The 22,382-nt window shown below is 45.2% G+C and overlaps 1 protein-coding gene across 2 annotated transcripts in view; it reads right to left on the minus strand.

Moving 5' to 3' along the window:
- The window catches only part of CYRIA (CYFIP related Rac1 interactor A), a 97,810-nt gene that overhangs the window by 25,250 nt on the left and 50,178 nt on the right, over nucleotides 1–22,382 (minus strand). The window contains exons 3-4 of one of the 2 annotated variants that reach the window (XM_066386185.1): nucleotides 9,238–9,413; nucleotides 4,908–4,987 (exon numbers count right to left, since the gene is read on the minus strand). In XM_066386185.1, the coding sequence (XP_066242282.1) occupies nucleotides 4,908–4,977 (70 nt within the window). In that variant the 5' untranslated portion in view covers nucleotides 4,978–4,987; nucleotides 9,238–9,413. The remainder of the gene's footprint in view (nucleotides 1–4,907; nucleotides 4,988–9,237; nucleotides 9,414–22,382) is intronic. The other variant, XM_066386183.1, reaches the window with a different exon arrangement.

Here is a 22,382-nt window from a genome sequence, read left to right on the forward strand (position 1 = left end):
AGCTACATCTCAAGGAAGACAAGTATCCTAAATACAGTAAGTAACTCTTAGAACTTAGTAGTATAAAGAAAAATAATCTAAATAAAAATGGTTGAAAGACGAGTAGACGACATTTCTTAAAAATGATAAGCAAATAATAAACACATGAAAAAAGTATTTAAAATTATTAGTTACCATGAAATGCAAATTAAAACCACAATAAGATACCACCCTATAGCCAGTAGAATAGCTAAAAAGACAAAGATTTACAATACTAAATATTGTAAAAGATGTAGAACGCCTGAGTGCCCCATCTTGCTGGCAGAAATGGAAAATAGTACATCATGTTTGGAAAACTATTTGATAGTTTCTTGCAAAATTGCATATAACTGACCAAGCAATCCCACTGCTACGTATTTAACCGAGAGAAATAATGCCCATCAAAATACTACAAGAATGCCCATAGAATGTTCAAAATAGCCAAAAACAAAACAAAACAAAAAAAACAACCCTATAAATAGCTTAGGTATTCATCAACAAGAAAATGAGTACATAAACTATCATACATCAGAAGATGTTGTAACCAAAAAAAGGGGGAATTAATTATTCATACCTATAATTACATGTAGATTTTCATCTACTTGGACTTTTAGGTGTCTTGAAGACCTCCCACTGAAAGGCAGACAGACACTGTGTGAGGGCTGAGGAGTGTGTCACTCTAGAGTTGTAGCTCTGACTTACGGCACGCTCTATACTGCCTGTTGCACAAAGGATAATAGGGAGACAGGAGCTAAGCTAAAAGGGGCCCTCTGTGACTAATGCTGGTGACCTCAGCTCTGGACCTTGGAACTCGAGAGGTTGCTTTGTTAGCTCCCCTGTCCCAAACACTAGGCTGGGCTAGTGCCTCACTTGGATGCACTAGTTAAATGTGGTTCCTAAACTGACCAATCTTCGGAAACTCAGAATGTGGGCAAAAGCAGACCCTTTGGACTACAGCATCAAATCAGAAGCAGAGGCTCAGAGGACTATACAAAAATAAGGTCTGCCACATGTTTCTAATGGTCACCTCAGTCTAGGAATCACTGGAACTATTTCACTGAAAGGCTAATAATGCCCGCTGCCCACTTTGGGTGCCATAATGGGTGGATTCAGTTAAACAACTAGCAGACCTTCAGGCACACATCTCTCTGCACACTATCCCCCCCAAAAGCATCACTTATGAAAGATTAGGCTGCATTTTATTTCCCCTCTGTCTCCCAATACTTTAAAGAGGATGAAAAAACAACAATGTTAAGTGGTTATGCAGAAGTGTGAGCATAAAGTGTAGAACTCACTGCAAAGGTCAAACAAGAGTTTAAAACAGATCTACACAACTGGGAACCTAAATACAGATGTGTCTAATTTTGTATTATATTTTGACCTCGCTTAATTATATCTATTTGACCTGGTTCAATTATATTCCATCACTGACTTCAAAAAGAATATTCAACACTCAAAGCAGAGGTGCCAAATTCATTTAAGCTATTGCTACATGCTGTTCAGCCTTCCTTCCTGCCTCCACTGCTTACTCCTTAACTCTTTGCAATCCAGCCTCTGTTCTCAAAGCAATAAATCTTAAATCTGTTCTCCCAGTAGCTCCGAGAGTGGGGCAGCTCACTTTCCATATTGTTATCAAGAATCTCATTTGGTAAGATATCCTTTTCCCTCTACAATGTAGCCTATTTCTTGGATCCTCTGAATAATAAACCTCACCCCCCCCCCGCCCCCGTCTTAAGCATAAGTGTACCTTAAGTTCCCTTCTGCTCAGATACTGTATGATCTCTAGTCTCCCCCTAGTGATATCAGCTATTCTCTTCGGAGATGAACAGTAGTTAGGGGCCTACAGTCCTGAGCTTGGGTACCTTTCTTGCTCAAGCCAGCCTTCCATTTCTGCATCCATTTCCTTTCAACAAGCTTTTGATACTTTCAACTGGGGCTTCTTGTTATTCTCCAAACATACCGTTCCTATTTCTATCCCCACTTTCATCTGCTGGAAAGCTCTTCTCCTGGTTTCTGAAAAAACCACTCATTCTTAAAGCCCATTCCACTGCGCCACTGCCTGGTCAACTTAAAGCCCATTCCAAATGCCACCTATTACTAGAAGTTTTCTCTGATCGTTCCATGGTCTTTAATTTCCTAAGACTAGATGGATTCTCTTTCTTCCTCTTTATTCCCAGGCACACTGTGGTTCTCTTAAGCCCTTCATTTTATCCTGTGTTTTGAACTGTGTGCCTACATTGTCCTCTGTACTCACCTAAGACTTCATTAGGCAATGACTGTTCTTGGTTAGCCCTATCTCCCTAATGTCACCTGGCTTTTGAGGATGTTTAACATACTCAAAATACTGTTACTGTATTGAGCTGAAATCTACAGACTCAAGGCAAATCATGACAACAGCCTTCTTTCCCTACCCTTCTAGTCCATCATGGTTCTTTTTTGAAAACCACCTTTAGGAAATAGGATTTGTAGAATCAAGAAACCAAAAGTGGTTGTTTTTTTTTTTTGTTGTTGTTGTTTCATGAGACACCTTGCTTTGTAGATGACTAAGGGTCCCTCTCTACTCTGGAATAGAATGATGGCTGAAGACACAACTTCAGAACTCTGGTGCTCCAGAGAACACTAGTAGAAAACCACCACTGTTTTAAATCTCTGAAGATTTTACTTTTATCACTTTAAAGGCTTTTAAAATTAGACTTAACAAAGACTTCAACACTGCTCTTTGTGGAGGAAGCATGGAAAGCCAAAAGAATCCAAGAATAAGTGTCGGCAAATGGAGGCCACTGAGTCTAGTAGGCATTTGTGAGCAACAAATGTAGGTAAAATTTAGAGCACTGAGAAAAGCACAGTCATGGAACTCCCCTTGGTGTTTATAGACTTCTGCAGTTTCCAGTGAATGGGGTATTGTACTACTATTTTGGCCTTTGTGTATTCTAGATGCAACAGAGTAAAATGCCATAGAAAGAACCAGTTTAATATGCAAGAAGTAAAATTAGGGTGGTGAGATAATAGATAATTTATTCTGTAAAAATTCTTAAAGCTATTAATAAATCTATAGATTAATTAAAATAAATTTTAATGACAAAGATATGTTTGTTGTAGAGAAGTAGCAAAAGTTCCATCAGTAAACAAGCCCATTCCTTCTGAAGTACAAATCAATCTGGTTTGAGCTTTCAGGTGCACCCATTACCAAACCCAACCAAATCCAGCCAAACCCAGCCACACCCAACCAAACCCAGCCAGATCCAATCAAATCCAGCCAAATTCAATCAAAGCCAGCCAAAGCCAACCAAACCCAGCCAAACCCAATCAAACCAAGTCAAATCCAAACAAATCTAACCAAACAGCAGCAGCAGCAGCACAATGAGTTAAATCAGAAGTGAGTTGTCTTTCACTGAATATAAATAATATAATCTACATTAAATATTCTTTTTCAGAACACAGGAGTTTTTGGATAATTTTTCCTGATTTTCAAGAAGTTATTTTAGACCAAGTAGAGATTCTGAAAAGATAAATCCAGAAAGCTTTTACTTTTTGGCTTGCTACACCTTGCAAGAGTCTTATAACGTTTACCTAGAAAATGTCTGTTAGAAAATTTAATCTGTATCTAAGAAAGATTTAACATATTTTTAATATGGATAAGATGTTAGCAAAAAATCAAAGTTTAAAGTAGATTAAATTCTGAAATTGATGGTGAATACTGGCAAAAATGACATTTAAAAGTGACTATACTTGTTATATAGAATTGCAATTAAAAAAAGTGCATGTGGCCCTGGCCGGTTGGCACAGTGGTAGAGCATCGCCTGGCATGTGGAAGTCCTGAGTTCAATTTCCAGTCAGGGCACACAGGAGAAGCGCCTATCTGCTTCTCCACCCTTCCCCCTCTCTTTCCTCTCTGTCTCTCTCTTCCCCTCCCGCAGCCAAGGCTCCACTGGAGCAAAATTGGCCCGGGCACTGAGGATGGCTCCATGGCCTCTGCCTCAGGCGCTAGAATGGCTCTGGCAGCAACTAAGCAATGCCTCAGATGGGCAAAGCATTGCTCCCTGGTGGGCATGCTGGGTGGATCCAGGTCAGGCACATGCAGGAGTCTGTCTGACTGCCTCCCCGCTTCTGACTTCAAAAAAATAAAAAAAAGAAAAAAAGAGAAAAAAAAAGTGCATGTGGGGACACAGGAGGAAAGGTGGAAACAGGAGTTTAGTCAATTAAACACAAATATGTCACTCATTTATAAATACATTCAATCAAAAAATAAACAAGATAATGAATCTCTGTACTTAGTCATGGTTCATAAGCCATTTTATCTTAGAAAAATATTTAAAGTTTTGATAAAAGAAATAAAACCATTCACAATCCTGAAATAGTGTTGCATTATAAAATAATATATAAAAAAGAGATAAAAATGACTAAAAAATAAATCATCTGTCAGCCTTATTCCTAGTACTGACCACTTTTTCTTTCATGTCCAGTAACAACTTGCTTGACATTAATCTGTGGAAATTACCATGTCTACTATTTTCCTTTGGAATATAACATAGAAGTGCATGATCATTATTAGGAAAAAATACCTGATGATGATTTATGCTAAGCCTACAAAATCTGATCACTTCTAAAATCAAAGAAAACTATGGACATATTTTTTAAAAGATGTTCCATTTAGTTTTTTTGTTTTTTGTTTGTTTGCTTTTGCTTCGGAATATTTATTTAGCAAACACTTCCTAGTACCTAAATGTTAAAGAAAAGAAAAAAGGAAAATGATCTTTGAAGACTCAAAAAGAAATGCAGTGAAAGTAGAATGTTTAAGGATCACAAAAAATTTTTATGTTATAACTTCCTTATTAGCAAGTTATTAAGCAAAATGTTTTCATCATTATCTTTTAATTTTTAAAACTTACTTTCAAAATCCAGAAAAAAATGTGGATAGTTTTCAATTTCCCTGGTAAGGACCTTGAGCAGGTTTCCCATGCTAGCAAACCTAGGAAGACAACACAAACCAAATATCATTAGCAGCATGAGAAATAAACTTCTAAAGAGGTGACCATATTGACTAACATGCACAAATACCACTGGACCCCCATAACTATGTGTTAGCACCCTATAAAAAGCATCTTCATATTGGGAAATGAGTAATAACTTAGCCACCATTTCCAATAAAAGTAAAGTATTTTAGTTATAAGAGATAGAGTTTAGGTATGGTCTAAAAAGTGTTCCCTTTCCCCCCTTCACTAATCCCCTTGAATCTTCACAGTTAATATCATAGCTTTGCTTTGTTTCTGTTTGATTATGTTTGAACATACCATGTTCATGGACGAGCACAACAGAAAGGGTATTATTAAAATATCTGTCCAGAAAGGTAAATTTCTTAATGTTTCTGAGGAAGATTTTAGAAAACACAGAGGTACAACCTCAGAGACCTCTTTTTGCCTCTATAGAGGACACATTCCTGGTACAATTCTCAGGCAAATCAGAGGCTCTCATAATTTGACATTTAAGTAGTAAAGAGAGTGGGTATTTCATGAACTGTAAAAATGAAAAGGTATAATATTCACATTTTATTCTCAATAAAATGGCATCCCAAGGCATTTGCAAAAATGAATAAAATATACAGAGAAATACACATTTCTTACATACCTGCCATCACACACTAAAAACAATGGAGCAAATGTAGTTATTATTTAAGTAGATAGCCTAATTTCTACTGCTTTAAGCTCTAGACATTGAACTGCCTTCTTCAGGAGGCCACCCATTCATTCATTCAGCACATGTTTATAAAGTCACAATTTGATGCTTGGGTGCTGTGCTCTTTGCCAGACATTTCTCTCACTTGTGACCGAGATGTCTCAGCTTGTAAGGGATCAACTTGAAAAATCTGAACTTTGAAATAGAGCTAATTACAAGGCTGCAATTTTCCATGCACATGGATTCTAACTGTATACAGAAAAAATTTTAAATGCTGCTATAAGAAAGATGGGTTGAGAAGAACATACTAGAAGGATGACTGTGCATGAAAATACACACCAAGCAGTTCTCAGAAGTGCAGAAGGTGATATAGTCCAGTATCCATAATCCTCCCCTGAGAAAACTCTCATACACGTGCAGTCACCATCTGTGTATCAGTTACTAATGTGAAGCTAGAAAGAGACCACATAGGGAGGTCTGCTCTCAATCCTAGCTGTTTCCTGCTAGCTCTGCTCAATGGCCTGTACAGGGGAGACATACTTCTTTGAGGATTCAGAGAAGAGAGAATACCGTGTGGAGTGGGGTCTTTCGGAAAAGTTGGCTTTTAGGAGACGTGAGCTGCCACCCAGCCAGTAAGGATGCTGGGAGTCTGGGTTGGCCCAGAGAAGCTCTTCAGTTAAAGGTGGGGGTTTTTAGGACTGAGAATAAAACAAAAGATAAAAGTTGGGTGACTCGACATGTCTTCCAAAAACAGAAGGCTTATTCCTCAAGGTTCATTTACTACAAGATAACTTTGAAATGGGTCCTTCCACATGATTTTCCAAGTCGTATAGAGAGAGGGTGTTTCTCTATTTCCTGTAGAAGGGCTAACAGAGCCTGTAAAGACTGCCTACATGTCCCTGCCAGGGGAGGCACTCATCCCCCAGGGGTGATAATTTGGGGTGTACACATGGTATTTTCTATGACTACTTTCTTGGCTTGGATCTCAAAACCACTTCCAAGGGAGTTGGCTCTAAGACTCTTCAATGGAAAACAACTACTCTCTTAAAGAAATAGTTCTCTGCAAACATTTTCTGTTCCAAAAAGGAGGAGAGAATTAAAGTGCCTGTGTACACACACATAGACACAGACACACTTTTTTTACTACTTTAAACTCTGTTTTTTGTTTGGAAGAAATTAAATAATAGCATTAGCTGTATTCCCAGAGTATGAAACCAGCTTCCAGAGCCGCTTTCTGGTAGCAGTGATGCCAACACCGAGTCCTTGTGTTAAAAAGAGGTGGCCATAGTTTGTGAGGCAATTTGTTTGTTCTTTATAAACAGGATGTAACAAAAGACTGGCCCAGAGCACAGCCATTGTGAGTGCTGGCCTTTGCCTGCACACACCGGAGTTTCAAGGCCTGATTTTCATGAATAGAATGAGTACTAAAAAGCCTTTTTCTGTAGCTGTGACTATTTGAATGGAGAATTCCTAAGCCAATACCACCTTCTGTCAATAAAGAATAGAAGGTGAGAAAAAAAATTAAAACAGCAGACCCACAGGTTTTATTTTGCAATATTTTTCTTAAGGTCTAAGATGGTAAAAGGCAGTACCTCTATCAGAAGGCATGGCTGTTGTTAGCACTCTGAATGGGCCGACACCTCCCAGAATCCATACTATTTAGCATCCCTGGTGCAAAGATTTTAAGAAATCAATGACTTAGATTCTTTATCCATGACTTAATATTTGGGGTTTAAGAAGCCTTGGTTGATACAAATATCTTTCTGTACGGGAGCAGAGTCACAGAGGGACATGGTCCCATCTCAGGCAACTGCCTCCAGCTGCGCCCCTCAACTGCTACCTGAAATTTCCCAGTTTTACCATAAGTCTGACCTCCAAACTACAACGGTGCCCAGCAGAATGGAGAAAAGCAGTCTCGTTCTGGTGCAGGAATGTTCTGGGGACTGGATGTGATTTTAGGAGGGCTATTAAGACAATCTACCTTTCAACCTGATCAACAAGGTTCAGAGTTGGAGAAATCATGACAGCCGCCAGGACGTGACCCCAGATGCTTGCAGATGCCCCACACCGCCCTGTGAGGCAAGCAGCTGTTCTCACTTGCCTCCTACGAACTATCAGCACTGTCCACGGCACAGCCCTGATATGCTGGTATTCATGCGGCCCAGAGACGCTCTCCTGGTAACCGATGAACCCCCTTATGCACACTACTTAATTGTTCTGAATTATAAGCAAAACCATATACAAGACAGGCTGCTTAAAAAAATACTTCTTGCCTGACCAGGTGGTGGTGCAGTGGATAGAGCGTTGCTTGGGATGCGGAGGACCCAGGTTTGAAATCCCAAAGTCACCGGCTTGAGTGCAGGCTTATCTATCTGGTTTGAGTGGAGGCTCACCAGCTTGAGCTCAAGGTCGCTGGTGTGAGCAAGGGGTCACTCGGTCTGCTGTAGCCCCCCCCCCCCACACCAGTCAAGGCACATATGAGAAAGCAGTCAATGAGAAACTAAGGTGCTGCAATGAAGAAATTGATGCTTCTCATCTCTCTCCCTCCCTTCCTGTCTGTCCCTATCTGTCCCTATCTCTGTCTCTGTCACTAAGAAAAAGAGAGAGAGAGAGAGAGAGAGAAATACTTCTCCATTAAAGTAAAGGCACGCATCTTAAATGACATTAAGCACCTGCTTTTCCAGGGGGAAATGCAGCAATGTAATAAAGTTGCTCAGTTTATCATTTCCAAGAGCTTGAGTCTGCTAAGCCAGGTCCATAGCACTAGGTGGCCCGGCTAGGCAGGAAGCCCCTTCCATCTGCCACCTCCGCCATGAAGTCAGAAGGATTTTTTGTTCTGTGGCTGAGTGTGTTGCCAAGAATCAAACAGATGATTTCATTCCCAGATGAAGGAGAAAACTGAAGTAGAGTGAGTCTATTAAGCACTTTCATCTGACAATAAAAATGAGTTAATGGCTAAAATGTGTTTTCAAAATGTTTTAACACTACAAGTAATGGCACTCAAATGGGAAAATGCCTTGAATATTCTCATCGATCATTAATACTACAGTGTCCCTTAAAAGGGCTTGGCGTTCCCCATGGAATACAAGCTGCTAGAGTCCAGTTGTAATGCAATCCATGGGAATTCTAAAAAAAAAAAAAAAATACACACACACACACACACACACACACACACACACACCATTAGGGAGCCGAACAATTAAGGGCAGGTTGAAAATAGCGCTCTCAATATCTTAGTTCAGTTTTCTAAAATAGATTATTACCTTATCATGGCTAATTTCCCCTAAGCCTTAATATTATAACAGTAAAATGTCTCCAAGAAATGAAGGCAAAATAAGATGCTTTTTTAGGGAATGAACGTCAATGTCCCCCTCTCCCCCCACCCCCACACACAATTTCAAACGCTGGTAAACATGGAAACAATCAAACTGGGGCTTAGTTCTGGACCAGCTCGCTGCTGGGAAGTCATCAGTGAGTTTGTCCCCTTCCACTTGTGAAATGAAGAATGTAGTTATGAGGAAACTGCCTGATATGTCTGTTCCTCACCTCAGAGGACCGATGGGGTCAGCCCACCCAGGCCAGTTCTGCCAACTTTCGCGAGGAAGACCCTCTGCAGAGCCAGTAGCCCAGGAACCTCAGTGTGAGTCCTCGAAAGGTGTTTTGCTTACTGAGTGATGCTGAGCGAGTGATGTGTTTCACCTCAAGTATGGCCTCACTTCAGTCTAGAAAATGAAAGGAATTGTTGAGAAGGTACCGAGTTTGCACTGTTCTTGCCATCAGTGATGTGGATTAAACAGACTGTCTGGTCTTCTGGATCACAAACCTTTTTCAAGAATTTCTTCTGAGGGCCTGACCTGTGGTGGCGCAGTAGATAAAGCGTCAACATGGAAATGCTGAGGTCGCCAGTTCGAAACTCTGGGCTTGCCTGGTCAAGGCACATATGGGAGTTGATGCTTCCAGCTCCTCCCCCCCTTCTCTCTCTCTGTCTCTCCTCTCTCTCTCTCTCTCTCTCTCTCTCTCTGTCTCCCCCTCTCCTCTCTAAAATGAATAAATAAAAAAAATTAAAAAAAAAAAAGGCCCCCTGCCTCAGAGTGGGAGGTGCAGGGGAGGCGTGCCGAGCGCATGTCAGTCAAACTCCACTCCCTGAGATGTGGGAGGGCCCCTGTCTTCTTGATCCTTTCTCATCGCTCTGCTCCTTCTTAAGTGTCCACTTCCTCTAGCTGACATTTAAACGCTAATCTTCAATGGTCTTTCTTTACCATCCCAGATAAGACCCTCTGGACTCCAATTTTCACCCATATGCTGAGGACTTCTCAACCTCTAGCCTGGAACTTAACCCCACCCCCAACCCCAGGCCCATCCATCTAGGTAAACTTCCTGCAAACAGAGCAATGTGAGGAGCTAACACCCGCAAGTTCTGCCCCCACAATGCCCTCCTGCTCCTTCATTCAATGTCAGGCATCATTATCCATCTCAGTAAATGAGCCAGAAACCGAGTATCATCGGAGATTTCCACACATCCTGTACACCTTGGATCCATTCTCTCCCCAAACTCGATCCACTTAATTTTCCATGTCGCCCTTAGCTCTGCCTCTTCTCTGGGCCCTTCCCCTTGCTGCGGTCTGTCCTTAGAGCCCCCGGCCACCATCCTCACCTCTCTCTCGCCTCCCACTAGCCGATGCCAGATACACTAAACGCCTCAGATCACGTGCCGCTCTCTGGGTACAGTGCAGGAAACATCACTGCGCGGTGAGTGCTCCAAATGAAACCTCTTGCACTGCTGTCCTCTTACGATAGAACTGAAAGCGAGCAAGAAAGACTTTCCTCTTGTCTCTGCCTGCCTTCCATTCTCTGAGCAGTGGTATCACGCGTTTGTGCCTGAAGTGTCTCTGCCTCTGTAGTTCGCTGTCAGGTGGTGAAATATGACCTAGCAGATTAAGGCCTGGTGCTATTGGAGGGAGTCATCCTAGGAAGTCAGAACCCCGGAGGGACTCCAACCGCCCCAGACTGACTTCATTTGTAAGTCTAGGTCTTCAGAGGTGACCTGTCTTAAACTGGGACTCAGCTTTGTACCAAAGGAGGTTTGGAAACTGATGGGTCAAAGCATTGGGGGTATTATTCTCCAGGTCAAATTTATTTTTTGGGGGGAGGGCTGGCTGTGTCAAAAATCACAGAAGCAGCAAAAACCGCAATAGAAGCCAGTTCACATATTGTACAATCCTGAAGAATTTCAAGGGATGTTGACAGGCTTCTTTACGTCTTAAACATCAACGAGGTCCAGCGTGCCGGGACTTCCCTTGAAATCTCAACAGAAGCAAGAATGCCTTGGCTTGTGTTTCCAGTTCCCAAAAGAAGCAATCACTTGGATTTCAATGGACTCTTCACAGCAAACCAAACTAACGTTTTAAAATAAAAGCCCTGGCCTGAACCCCAAGCAAGTGGTGAAGGCCATCAACGGAAGTTGGGTCAGGAGTGGCAGGTGGGGTGAGCGTTTGCTCAGGGCTGCAAGAGCAGCTCCCCAGCGGACTCCATGGCCGAGAGGGGTGTGGAGTGAGCTGCCTGGAAGGAAGGAGTGTTTTAGCACAAACACTTTCCAAGCACTGGTTGTCAGATGAAGATGCACAATTTTTTACAAGGTGTTCCGGGCCATAAAACGTGCCTTGACGCTCTTGTCTGAGCTTCGGCTCTTCTGAACGCTTTGTACTTTGGTCACACCAGAATGTGGACAGTGCCAAGTGCTCCAGTGTCTCTTGTTCTCGCTTCTGCTTTCATTGCTCATGCTTTTCCCTTGAGCTGGAATGCCCTTCCCCTTTCTGTGGCCTTGGTGTGTCCTATCTATCTTTCAAGGTTCAGGTCAAATAGCACTTCTTCCCAGAAATCTACGGCCCATCCCCCATGTTGGATGAACAACCTTCCTTGTTGTAAATTCCTTCCAGAACTGTCTCCCCTCATCATTTATGTCCCCTGAAATGGCTCAGGAGTGTTAGATCAGGAGTCATTGCACAGTGACAATAACACCTTGCCAATCGCGACCAAACCGAGCAGAGAAAGGGCAGTCATTGGTAAAGGGAATAATGAGGAGAAAATAAGTATAACCACAAATATAAAAAACATTTCTGGGTATGTGATTCTGTTGTTTTATGACCATGGGTGACATTGAGAATCTGATGAAAATCAGCGTTCGCAGAGATATGCACATATGCACAGACCCACACATTTTTGCATATAATTCCCGGAGTTACAACAGGTACATGGAAGTCCGGGAACAGAAATTTCTCATCAGACCCACACATTTTTGCATATAATTCCCGGAGTTACAACAGGTACATGGAAGTCCGGGAACAGAAATTTCTCATCTATTTTCAAATCGCCAACACTGGGCAGGATGAGAACGGTGTTTTCGAGTGTGTGGATCACAGATCACACTGGAAGGGGCCAGGAGTCACTTAGCAGAAACAGCATGAGCTGAGGAGACGTTGGGCAAGTCGGTCTATTCTTTCGAATTTTCCTCATCGGTAAAAGGTAAATCATAACACTTCCTTTGCAGTATCGTTATTGAGCAAATAAGATAATGCAGGTAAAGGACTTAAGTGACATAGCTGGCAGGCACTAGGTGAATTTACTGCACCTCCTGTCTTGCATATAAAAAAGTGCAGCCACAGTGCAAACAAGCTGCTTCCCTTTTACAATAAATTCTGCACTGCAGCTTGGGAGCGTGGGGAGAAAGCCCTTGATCAGACCATCGCCTCAGTGAAGCCCAGTGCTACACGGCTGCTGTGGGCTCATTCACATGGTTATTAATCATACAAGAGCTCATTTATGACAAACGCAGGTCACTCCCTTTGCATGACAAGGCATATGGGTCCACAGAGCCCCATTATCCAAAAAAACAGAGCATTGTGGGCAACACGGGAGAAGCCGAGTGCACACACACAAGCGGACATTGTAAGGCTGAAGGCTGTTTGCACAACCCTGCAGTGCTCCTCACGGATTTCCTGCCAAGGAGACGTTTAGATCTCTCAGAGTCTACTGCAGACTTTTGCTCATTCAATATGGCTTCAAGCCGTGGGCTGGAGAAAGCCGGGTGTGTGGTCCCCTCTGCTGGCCATCCACAGAACTGCATGCTGGGATATTCAGATGACAAAGCAGACAACATGCTGTGTTCTCAAAATCCCAGATTCTTCTTCCCCCTTTTAAGAAGCATTGTGCAACAGACATGTGTTTCAGGGTCTGGAAAGCCTCGTTCAATCCAAAGTGTAACAGGCATTAGCTACAGAACCTTGGATTAATCATCTCATGCCTCAGATCAGATCTTACTTTCCGAGATGGAGTCCACCTCACTCATTTGGCTGACGCAGGCAGAAAGAGAGTGGCAGGTACAACAGCCGCCGCGCGGCCAGTGCGGATGAATGCCTGCATCCCTACCCCCCTCCACTTGCCTCCACAAAATAGGCACTGTCATCTGACCTGTGAAATTGGCAAAAGAAATCAACTGCACCTCCTGGGAATATCTTACACTGCAGCCAGCAGTTAGAGCAGAAACGGGACTTGATCTTCCTACGGTCTCATCTCTGTTACCTACATGCACGATTTTGCCTGGTGTCTGCCACACCCGACCTCTGGGACAGGCTCAGTGTGAAGGTGAGGGGTGAGCTGGCAGAAAGTCCCAGCTGAGCTGTATCTTTCAAAGATGAAAGAAAGGCCACGCCAAGGAACTTTCTAAACTGAGCCGTGATCTGGCTGCTGGTGGTCAGTGTGCACCAAGAACATGAACTTGGGTTTGAGTCCCAGTTCAGCCATAGCTGGATGGTCTTAATCAATGCATTTAACAGTATTTACTTAACCTCCCTTGAGTCTGAGCTTCAGTATGAGTAACACAGGGATAAAGTCAACCTCTTCAAGAGTGGGTTTTTAGGAATAATAAGGTAATATATGTAGTTAGCCAGACACATAAATGGTACTTGCCATAATCACTATTATTGTTGTAATTTTTATTGTTCGACCTACTGGCCTTTGTTCTCTTCCCGTTGGGCATGAAGAAGAATTCCTCTTTCCTATGTAACCATTAATACCTGTGAGGGCTTTAAATACTACCATAGAGTATGTAGGCTGGTGACTTCCAGATTTTAACTGTCACCTGACTCATACATCCAACTGATGATTTGACTTCTATTAGGCACCTCAAACTTAACACATTCAAAATTAAAGTTTTGGTTTCTCCCCTCAAAATCAGTCGCTTCCCAAGTCTTTCTTATCTGAGTCAACAAAAATTATGGCCTATTCCATGTCCCCAGATGCTCAGTCCAAAAATATAGGTGTTATCCTTGACTCCTCTCTTTCTCTCACACACCATATCCAAGCTAATAGGTTCCATCAGCTCTACTTTGGGGATAGATCTTAAATGGGATCATTTTCACACCTTCCATCACTGGTGCCCTAGAGCAGGCTATACACCATTACCACCTCCTGCCCAGAGTATCCTACTTGCCCCCTAAACAGATCTCCTAGCTCGTTACCACTCCTAGCCACTCAGTCGATTGTTATGTGGCAGCTACAGTGATGCTTTACAAACTGCATCATGTCACTGGTCTGCTACCTCCCTTTCAAGGTGTCTTGCTTTGGTCTGAGTGAAATACAAGATCCTTCTCCTAGTCAACAAGGCCCAACGTGATGCTGTCCCAAGGTGGTTCATCTCTGACATCTCCCTCCTTCACTGTGCTAGTCCCTGTTTCTGGTCTCCTCCATTTTTCTTTCTTGAGCTTATCACATATGTTTCTGCCACAGGACTTCTGCACTTGCTAGTCCTTCTACCTGAAATGTTTCCCCCAAAAATATCTGCATGGTTTTTCTTTAGGTTTTTGTTAAAGATTTACTTTTCAGCAGAGCCCAGTGTAATTATCCGGTTCAAAATAGTACTTTACACCATCCCCTGGTCACTCCTTATCTTTATTATTTTAACCTCTATGACCATGGACATAGGCCCCTCCAACTTCTAAACTAGGGCCTGGCACATAGCAAGAACTCCATACCCAGTGAATGAAGGCATTCATTCATGAACACAACCCCCGTGACCCCTTGAAGCTTCTCTTTCAACAAACATAAGCTTCTTCTTCCATATCCCATGGGATGAGAGGTCTCAGGACATCTGATATTTTGGTCATGCCATCTGATTTGGATAAAAATTGGGGAGAAGTTGTCATTTCTGGGGATGGGGAAGTGCATAGTTGGTGACTATGGTTTTAGTGAGGGACACCCTGGACAAATACACCATGGAACTACAAAAAAACAAAGTGCATTGGGGGGGGCAGTAGAGGGAGAGAAGGTCACATCAGCTGAGGGCTGAGTGATAGGAGCTTGGGAACTAGTAAGCAGGAGCAGCAGCCTCCCGAGCAGGGGGCAGTGGCCCCTTACGTGGTTCAGAGCATTTAAGTGCAACCCTGGGCCAGAAGGACAAGGACGATGACAATGACTGTAGTGCCTCTGTGATGCCACCAAGTGTGCAGGGGTCACAGGCTGTGTCCTACTCTCACTTCAGTCACTTATTTGCTATAGGACCCTGAGGAAGGTCATTCTCCTTCTCTGAGTCTCATCCTTATCACCTGTAACTCATCAGGACTGGCTAAAGAACCTGAAAAACTCCTCCTTGTTCCAATAGACTAGAGCTTTATGCGATGAGAATGGTCAACAATGACCAAATATATATATATATATATATATATATATATATATATATATATATATACACACACACACACACACACACACATATATACACACACACACACACACACATATATATATGATATGTATATATATGTATATATGTACACACACACACACACACATATTCAGATGACCTAGTGCCAAGCTGTGAGCTAAGTGAATTATAAATGGGACACAGCTCCCACTTCAGGAACAGGACTGCGTACTAACAGCACGTTTGCAGAGCAGTCGTGGTCTTGTTTCCGAAGCCCGAAGATTTCAAGTTTTCCGGGAAGGATGGGAAAGACAGAGTCCCAGCACTTATGAATGTCCCATGCTATGTAAAAGTTGGCCAGGGCTACAGTCCGGGAGCGCTATAGAATTTATTTCTGCGAAAAGACACTGGCTCAGGAGTTGGGTAGAATGCTTAAACTACTAACGAGAAATTGTTCTCAAGCCTATGTTCCTGTTAGAAGCATCAAATATCATGAAATGCATAAACAGGCTAACTACAAATAATTTTCATGTATTTAATAAAGTGGGAGCTGGATTGGGCCATGCTGGTTTGCACAGCTTGGTTGAATCTATCATGTGTGTTCAAAGGTCTAATCTGATGTCTTTAATTCACTCTTTTCCTTTGGAATTTGAGAAGCAATAGAGGAACCCGCCATAGTCCCAACCCTAGCAGCCCAAATCAGGTCTCATTGCAATCACGTAGTAAAAGTGTAACATTAAGGCCCTAGGGTGAGGATAATCTGCCAATCCCAAAGCTATGCTCAACGGCTTGCAAAGAATTCCACAAGATGATGAAACAACGCTGTTAATATACGTCCCAAGGTCCTGGGGGTCTGTTTATGTGGCCCAGGAAATGGCTGTATTTAGTTGGAATAAGTAATAAGCTTTTTCAAAATGTCTAAAAATTACCAGGATGACAAAATTCTGTTTAGCTGGAAAAATCGCATTGGCTCTGTCGGGTTATCTGTGTACCCACATTTCACTTCGTCCTGGATGAAATTCAGCTGGAATCTAATGCCCTCCTCACCCTCGCGTCTGTGCTCGTTAGAACTGACCTCCTTCCTGTGGCTCTAATGCGCAGAAGTGGGCAAAAGCAGGTCTACAGTGTGTGACGTTCTCTTGAGTTAATAAAGCTTTGTAATAATCATAACCTGCCTGGGTTTTTTTTGTCTGAATTACTGTAAACCTACTTTTTCCCACCCCTGTATATACTCTACATATCTCTATCAAAAATATAATATACATATGTGTCTGCTGAACTCTTTGAGGGCAGGTCTTAAGCATCGTTCCGCACACTGTGGCCAGCACAGTCCTTAACAGAGCACAGAAAGATGGAGAGCTCTCAAATACACGGCTTGCTCCTTGGACAGACTTAGAACTAATAAGACATGGTTCCTGCTGTGCCCTAGGATCAGGCCCAGGGCACGAAGTCGTGTTCAAAGATGGCTTTAGAGAGTGGCAGGTCCTGGTAAAGACGACTATCTGGGTAAAGGGAAGTGTTCTGGGAAAGGGGGTGCATAAGGGAAAGGAGATGGCTCACCGTGTCCCCAATTATCTGGGGGGTTCATGCAGAATGGGGCAGTGGGGCGGGAGAGAGGGAGGGAGAAACCGACAGGGAGGCCCGGGAGCTGGAGGAGGGGACGCAGTTCCCTGATGCTGAGAACACTTTCTCGGAGGGGTAGGTGGAGATGAGGGCCTTCAGAGCAACAGCTGTCACAGGCTCAGCTTTGAGATCTGGGGCGGGTCTGTCTTCTGGTTATGTTGAAATGGTGGAACCAGTTTCCGATGTCGCTCGTGTACCAGTTCTAATAGTAGTTTCCTGCCAGGCAAACCTACCACACTACCATGCTGTGGCCGTGATGCCTGCCTCAGGTCTGGGGCGGGGTGGGGGTGGGGGGGAGAGGGAAGCCCCTGCCTCTGTCTCTTGCCAGTGCTCTGTGAGTCCTCTTGCGACACCTTCCCTCAGTCCTATCTCTCAGCCTTGCCTGTCCGCCTCTCCTCCTGGAAGGTGGGTGCCACCAGGATGTCCGCCTCTCCTCCTGGAAGGTGAGTGCCACCCGGAATGGGAACTGGGACTGACTGCCTGTCCGCCTCTCCTCCTGGAAGGTAGGTGCCACCCGGGGTGGGAACTGGGACCAACTGTCTGTCCGCCTCTCCTCCTGGAAGGTGGGTGCCACCAGGATGTCCGCCTCTCCTCCTGGAAGGTGGGTGCCACCAGGATGTCCGCCTCTCCTCCTGGAAGGTGGATGCCACCAGGATGTCCGCCTCTCCTCCTGGAAGGTGGGTGCCACCCGGGGTGGGAACTGGGACCGACTGCCTGTCCGCCTCTCCTCCTGGAAGGTGGGTGCCACCAGGATGTCCGCCTCTCCTCCTGGAAGGTGGGTGCCACCAGGATGTCCGCCTCTCCTCCTGGAAGGTGGGTGCCACCAGGATGTCCGCCTCTCCTCCTGGAAGGTGAGTGCCACCCGGAATGGGAACTGGGACCGACTGCCTGTCCGCCTCTCCTCCTGGAAGGTAGGTGCCACCCGGGGTGGGAACTGGGACCAACTGTCTGTCCACCTCTCCTCCTGGAAGGTGGGTGCCATCAGGATGTCCGCCTCTCCTCCTGGAAGGTGAGTGCCACCCGGGAATGGGAACTGGGACCGACTGCTTGTCCGCCTCTCCTCCTGGAAGGTGGATGCCACCAGGATGTCCGCCTCTCCTCCTGGAAGGTGGATGCCACCAGGATGTCCGCCTCTCCTCCTGGAAGGTGGGTGACACCAGGATGTCCGCCTCTCCTCCTGGAAGGTGGATGCCACCAGGATGTCCGCCTCTCCTCCTGGAAGGTGGGTGCCACCCAGGGTGGGAACTGGGACCTACTACTGCCTGTCTGCCTCTCCTCCTGGAAGGTGGGTGCCACCCGGGGTGGGAACTGGGACGACTGCCTGTCCGCCTCTCCTCCTGGAAGGTGGGTGCCACCCGGGGTGGGAACTGGGACCGACTGAAGTTTGAATCCAAAGCAGGTCACTCGGGGAATGTGTGTTTCTGAATAAACAGAAAAACAATGAGTGGAGAAATGAAGGTGTGAACGCCAAAATCTATGTTCCAGGCCCTCTTGTCCGGGTCCCAGCCACTTTCCTAGAGAGAAGGAAGGAAGGAGGATGGGTAGGCAGGAGAGGGGAAAAGAGAGAGGAGGAATGAAAGAAATGAGAGAAGGAAAGAAGGGAGGGGGGAAAGTGTGTTCCCCTACTTTCATAGCTAGTTTAATAATGATACAAGTTTCAGGCATATGAAGAAACAGACTCATAGGGATTTCACGTTATGCTTGACAATTAAAATAAAGAAAACTTGAGTCACCAGAAAAGCAAAATATGGCCAAAGTGATGCCCAAATTAACTCCCGAAAGACAGCAGGGTTTGAGCACAGACTGCCTCCTGCCTCTAGGGGAGACTGCCGGAGACTCGTCCACAGAGAAGAGTGTGGAACGGCCTCCAGGCGGGTTCTGGCCGCTGCGCCTGCCGACCACCTCTGGGAGGCCGAGCGGGACAAGTCCAGTGTCAGGGACAGGCATGGCGAAACAGCAGTGTCTCTTCACCAAGTAGGGCTACGGTCCCACTTTGTGGCTGCTCCTCTCACTAGACTCCTGCATGGGGAGCACACACACGGCTGAGAGGCCTCGGCGCTCTTTCAGAAGTGGTGCTCACTACCTTCGGCCCCTTGGCAGGTGGCCTGGCGGTGACGGGCCTGTTCCAGGTAAGGTCACACTACTCTTCCGCCACCTCTCCTACCTGTCAAAGAGGACAGGGCTCTGAACCTGGAATTCTGAAAACTCAAGATTACTTCCCTCAATCCTCTGCTGCCACAAATCCTCATTATCAGGTGACCCTGCAATTTTAAGTGCTGCTCACAGATGATCTCAATTATGTCTCACAATAACTCTCAAAAGTAATTAATTAAGTTGTTTAGTTTAAGAGTTATTAAAGTGGTAACTCTGTTAAGACAGCCTTTCTTTGGGCAAATTCAAGAGCTTGCAGTTAAGCACTTTCTCCACTAAGAGGCGATATCATCTCATATTAAAAACTCCAGGCTGGGTCTGGGTAGGGACTTATTACAAAAACAGAAGTTTGTAACAAGAACAAAGTGGGAGATCAATTTCAGCATCCTGAATATTTTTTAAATGATATTCCTCTTAGCTGTAAAACATTGTTCAAACTGACAGCTGTGGGCCCCCAACGCAGTAACTCAATTCTGGTTCAATTCATTTCCAAAGAACTGGCCTTCACCAGTTTGCCAGGAAAGGAGCCATGACATTTGGGGATGAAAATTAATAGATTCGGCCATTTGGCTTAGTAATTGTCCTCTCTGGCCCCTTCTGCTAATTCCTTAAATCACGTTTTCCACTGAAGGAAACATCTGTCTTGTGACTGAATCAACTTGACTCTAGTTGCAAAGAGTAAACAACCAAAAAAAAAAAAAAAAAAGTAAGGCTAAAATCCTAATTCTAAACTTATCAGAATGAGTTTCTATCACTCACTGTGGAAGAACTTTCACTTACAATCATATCATGGAATTGGAAGATACTCCGGAAATGCAAATTAAGATAGCTGGAAGTCCTCCATCGGCACACTGTATGTCCACCACAGGGCTGACAGACAGATAGGGGACAGAGGGACGTTTCTTTCTCAGAGGTGCTCCTGCCGGAAACTCACAATACGCAGGGAAGGCCACAGAGTCCCCGCGGGACTTCCCTGTTTGGATTGATCAACCTAGACCACAATTGAACCAAACAAACAAACTCACCAAGTTTATCTTCAAATTTATGTTGAAGCCCAGCCCTGTTTGTGATGACTAAACCATGTGTTGTCCTGATTTCAACTCGACCCTGCAGCCGCCCGGGTTCCCAGGCTGGTGTCTGTGGCCACAAAATGACTACATTTGAAAGCTTTGTCCTTCACTGGCTGGAGGGCTCCCAGGCCTCCCAGGCAGATCAAATACTGTTTAGGCTGCTTCTAAATTCCTCGGGAAGATAGCGAACTTACTCAGACTTGAGGCCTGGGGCGCTCCCCAGTTCCTACCCCCGAGAACGAGAACCAGCTGAACAAAGTGATCTCAGGTTCTCCCAGGTGCCCAGGGGGGTGTGGGACGCGCCCTGAAGGGGTGGTGGAGGCACAGGCCCCCCTTTCAATGCCTAGTCGATGACCTTGGCCGTGGGTTTGAGAAACCGCTACACTAGACCAAGCATGGGAAGTTTCAATGCCCAGTTCCCTTTCCGCCCAGTGTCTATAATTAGATGATGGTTTTAGGACTGGTTGGTTTCAGGATGAAGAAAACCAGGAATTCCCTTTCTACTGGCACTTTGTTTTATGAGCGAGCTCGTTCACTGATTAGCACAAATAAGAGCCCATACAGGAACCAGGAACAGCATTGCCTGCGCCCCCACGGTGGTCAGGTCTGTGCTAAGTGCTCTCCACACAGTGTCACCGACCTAGAGCCCGGGACTGCATGGCAATAAAGTCTTCTCTCTTTCTAGTTTCAACACTGCTTCCACTCTCCCAGCCTCGGTCTACTCATCTGAAGAAAGGATCAGACATAGCCAGACCAGACAATCCCACAGATCCCTCTAAATAGTAAGCTCTTAGGACATTTCCAAGGCAAAAGTCTCTCGGTAAATCTTTGCTAAAACAGAAAATCCAGGTGTTTAAATGCAATGCTTGCTTACTTACTTAATCAGCCCACAGTGGGCAGCAACTCCTTCATTTGGCCCTCTAACACACTGTCCATTGGTGACCAGACAGCTAGTGTCTCTCAGAACCGACACTGGCAGCTTCTATTTTGCTGACCAGGAGCTCAGCAGCTCAGGACAGCCCCGGGGTGCAGCCTGGCAGGTGGGCCCACGCACGTGGTAGATGCCATCTTCCTACCCTGCACTCTAGTTGGCATGGTGATGGCTGAGCCAGCCTCCCCTTGAGTCTTCCCTTCCTGTTCCCTCTGTTATCACTCCATGAGATCTCACCCCAGAAGGACAGAGAGATCCTGAGGGCGAGGTCTGATGTCAGGGGCGAACAAGCAAGCCTTTGTGGGGCCGTGCGGCACACAGAGGTGCCTGTGCTCGCTCCTCCGGGAGCGGTCTGTCCTGACGGTGGCGGCTTCCATGCCCACGTCCTCAGCCCTCTTCCTCCCCCGACATCAGAGCTGGGCAAAGTGCAGGGACCCCACCCCGCACCTTCGGGCATTTCACACTGAACGGGCTTAAAGTGGAGCTCATCTCCTGCATCAAAACCAAAGACTCACTATCAAGTAATTGCTCTGGCACTCCCCCACTCAGCACAGCACCCCCATCCCTAAGTCCTCCTTAGTCTACGCTACCATCTCCTCTCTTACCTGCTGGCCCCCACCTCCTGCCTCTGTCCCCTCCCTGCCCCCCACTCTGGGCCAGAAGCGTCTGCTCCCCTAAAATGTTTCAATTGTTCCTACGGAGTCGCGCACTAGCGATGTCTGTGTTCATCAGCATTCCTGACCTCAGCGCTGAGCCATCAGCATCTAAGAGTAGCTCTGTGTGAAGGAGACACTTCCTAACCAGCCATGAAATGACTAATTTCACAACCCATCCCCAAAATTTACTTTTCATAGAAAATTCTACTGAGGCTTTAGGTCAAAATAAAAATAGTTAACACTTAGGTACCCGCATCTATTCTGTGTGCCGGGGCCATTCCGAGTGCTTACACGTAAGAACACATTTAACAGTCAGAGCAGCCTTATGTGGCAGGGCCCACTAACAGGCTCGTTTTACCGACAAGGAAGCTGGTGAATGGGCGGTGTGATGACCACCGAGCTCCCAGGATGAGCCCCCAGCACAAGCTCATGGGACGGGGACGACCGCCGAGCTCACTAGTAAGTCTGGGGCCGAGGAGGACTCAACCCCGGGCAGCGTGGCTCAGCCTGTGCTCCTGACTCTAACACGGCCTGTCATGATGCCCAGTTAGACAAACCTCACC

The sequence above is a fragment of the Saccopteryx leptura genome, chromosome 5 (genome assembly GCF_036850995.1).
Source record: "Saccopteryx leptura isolate mSacLep1 chromosome 5, mSacLep1_pri_phased_curated, whole genome shotgun sequence".
Taxonomy (NCBI): Eukaryota; Metazoa; Chordata; class Mammalia; order Chiroptera; family Emballonuridae; genus Saccopteryx; species Saccopteryx leptura.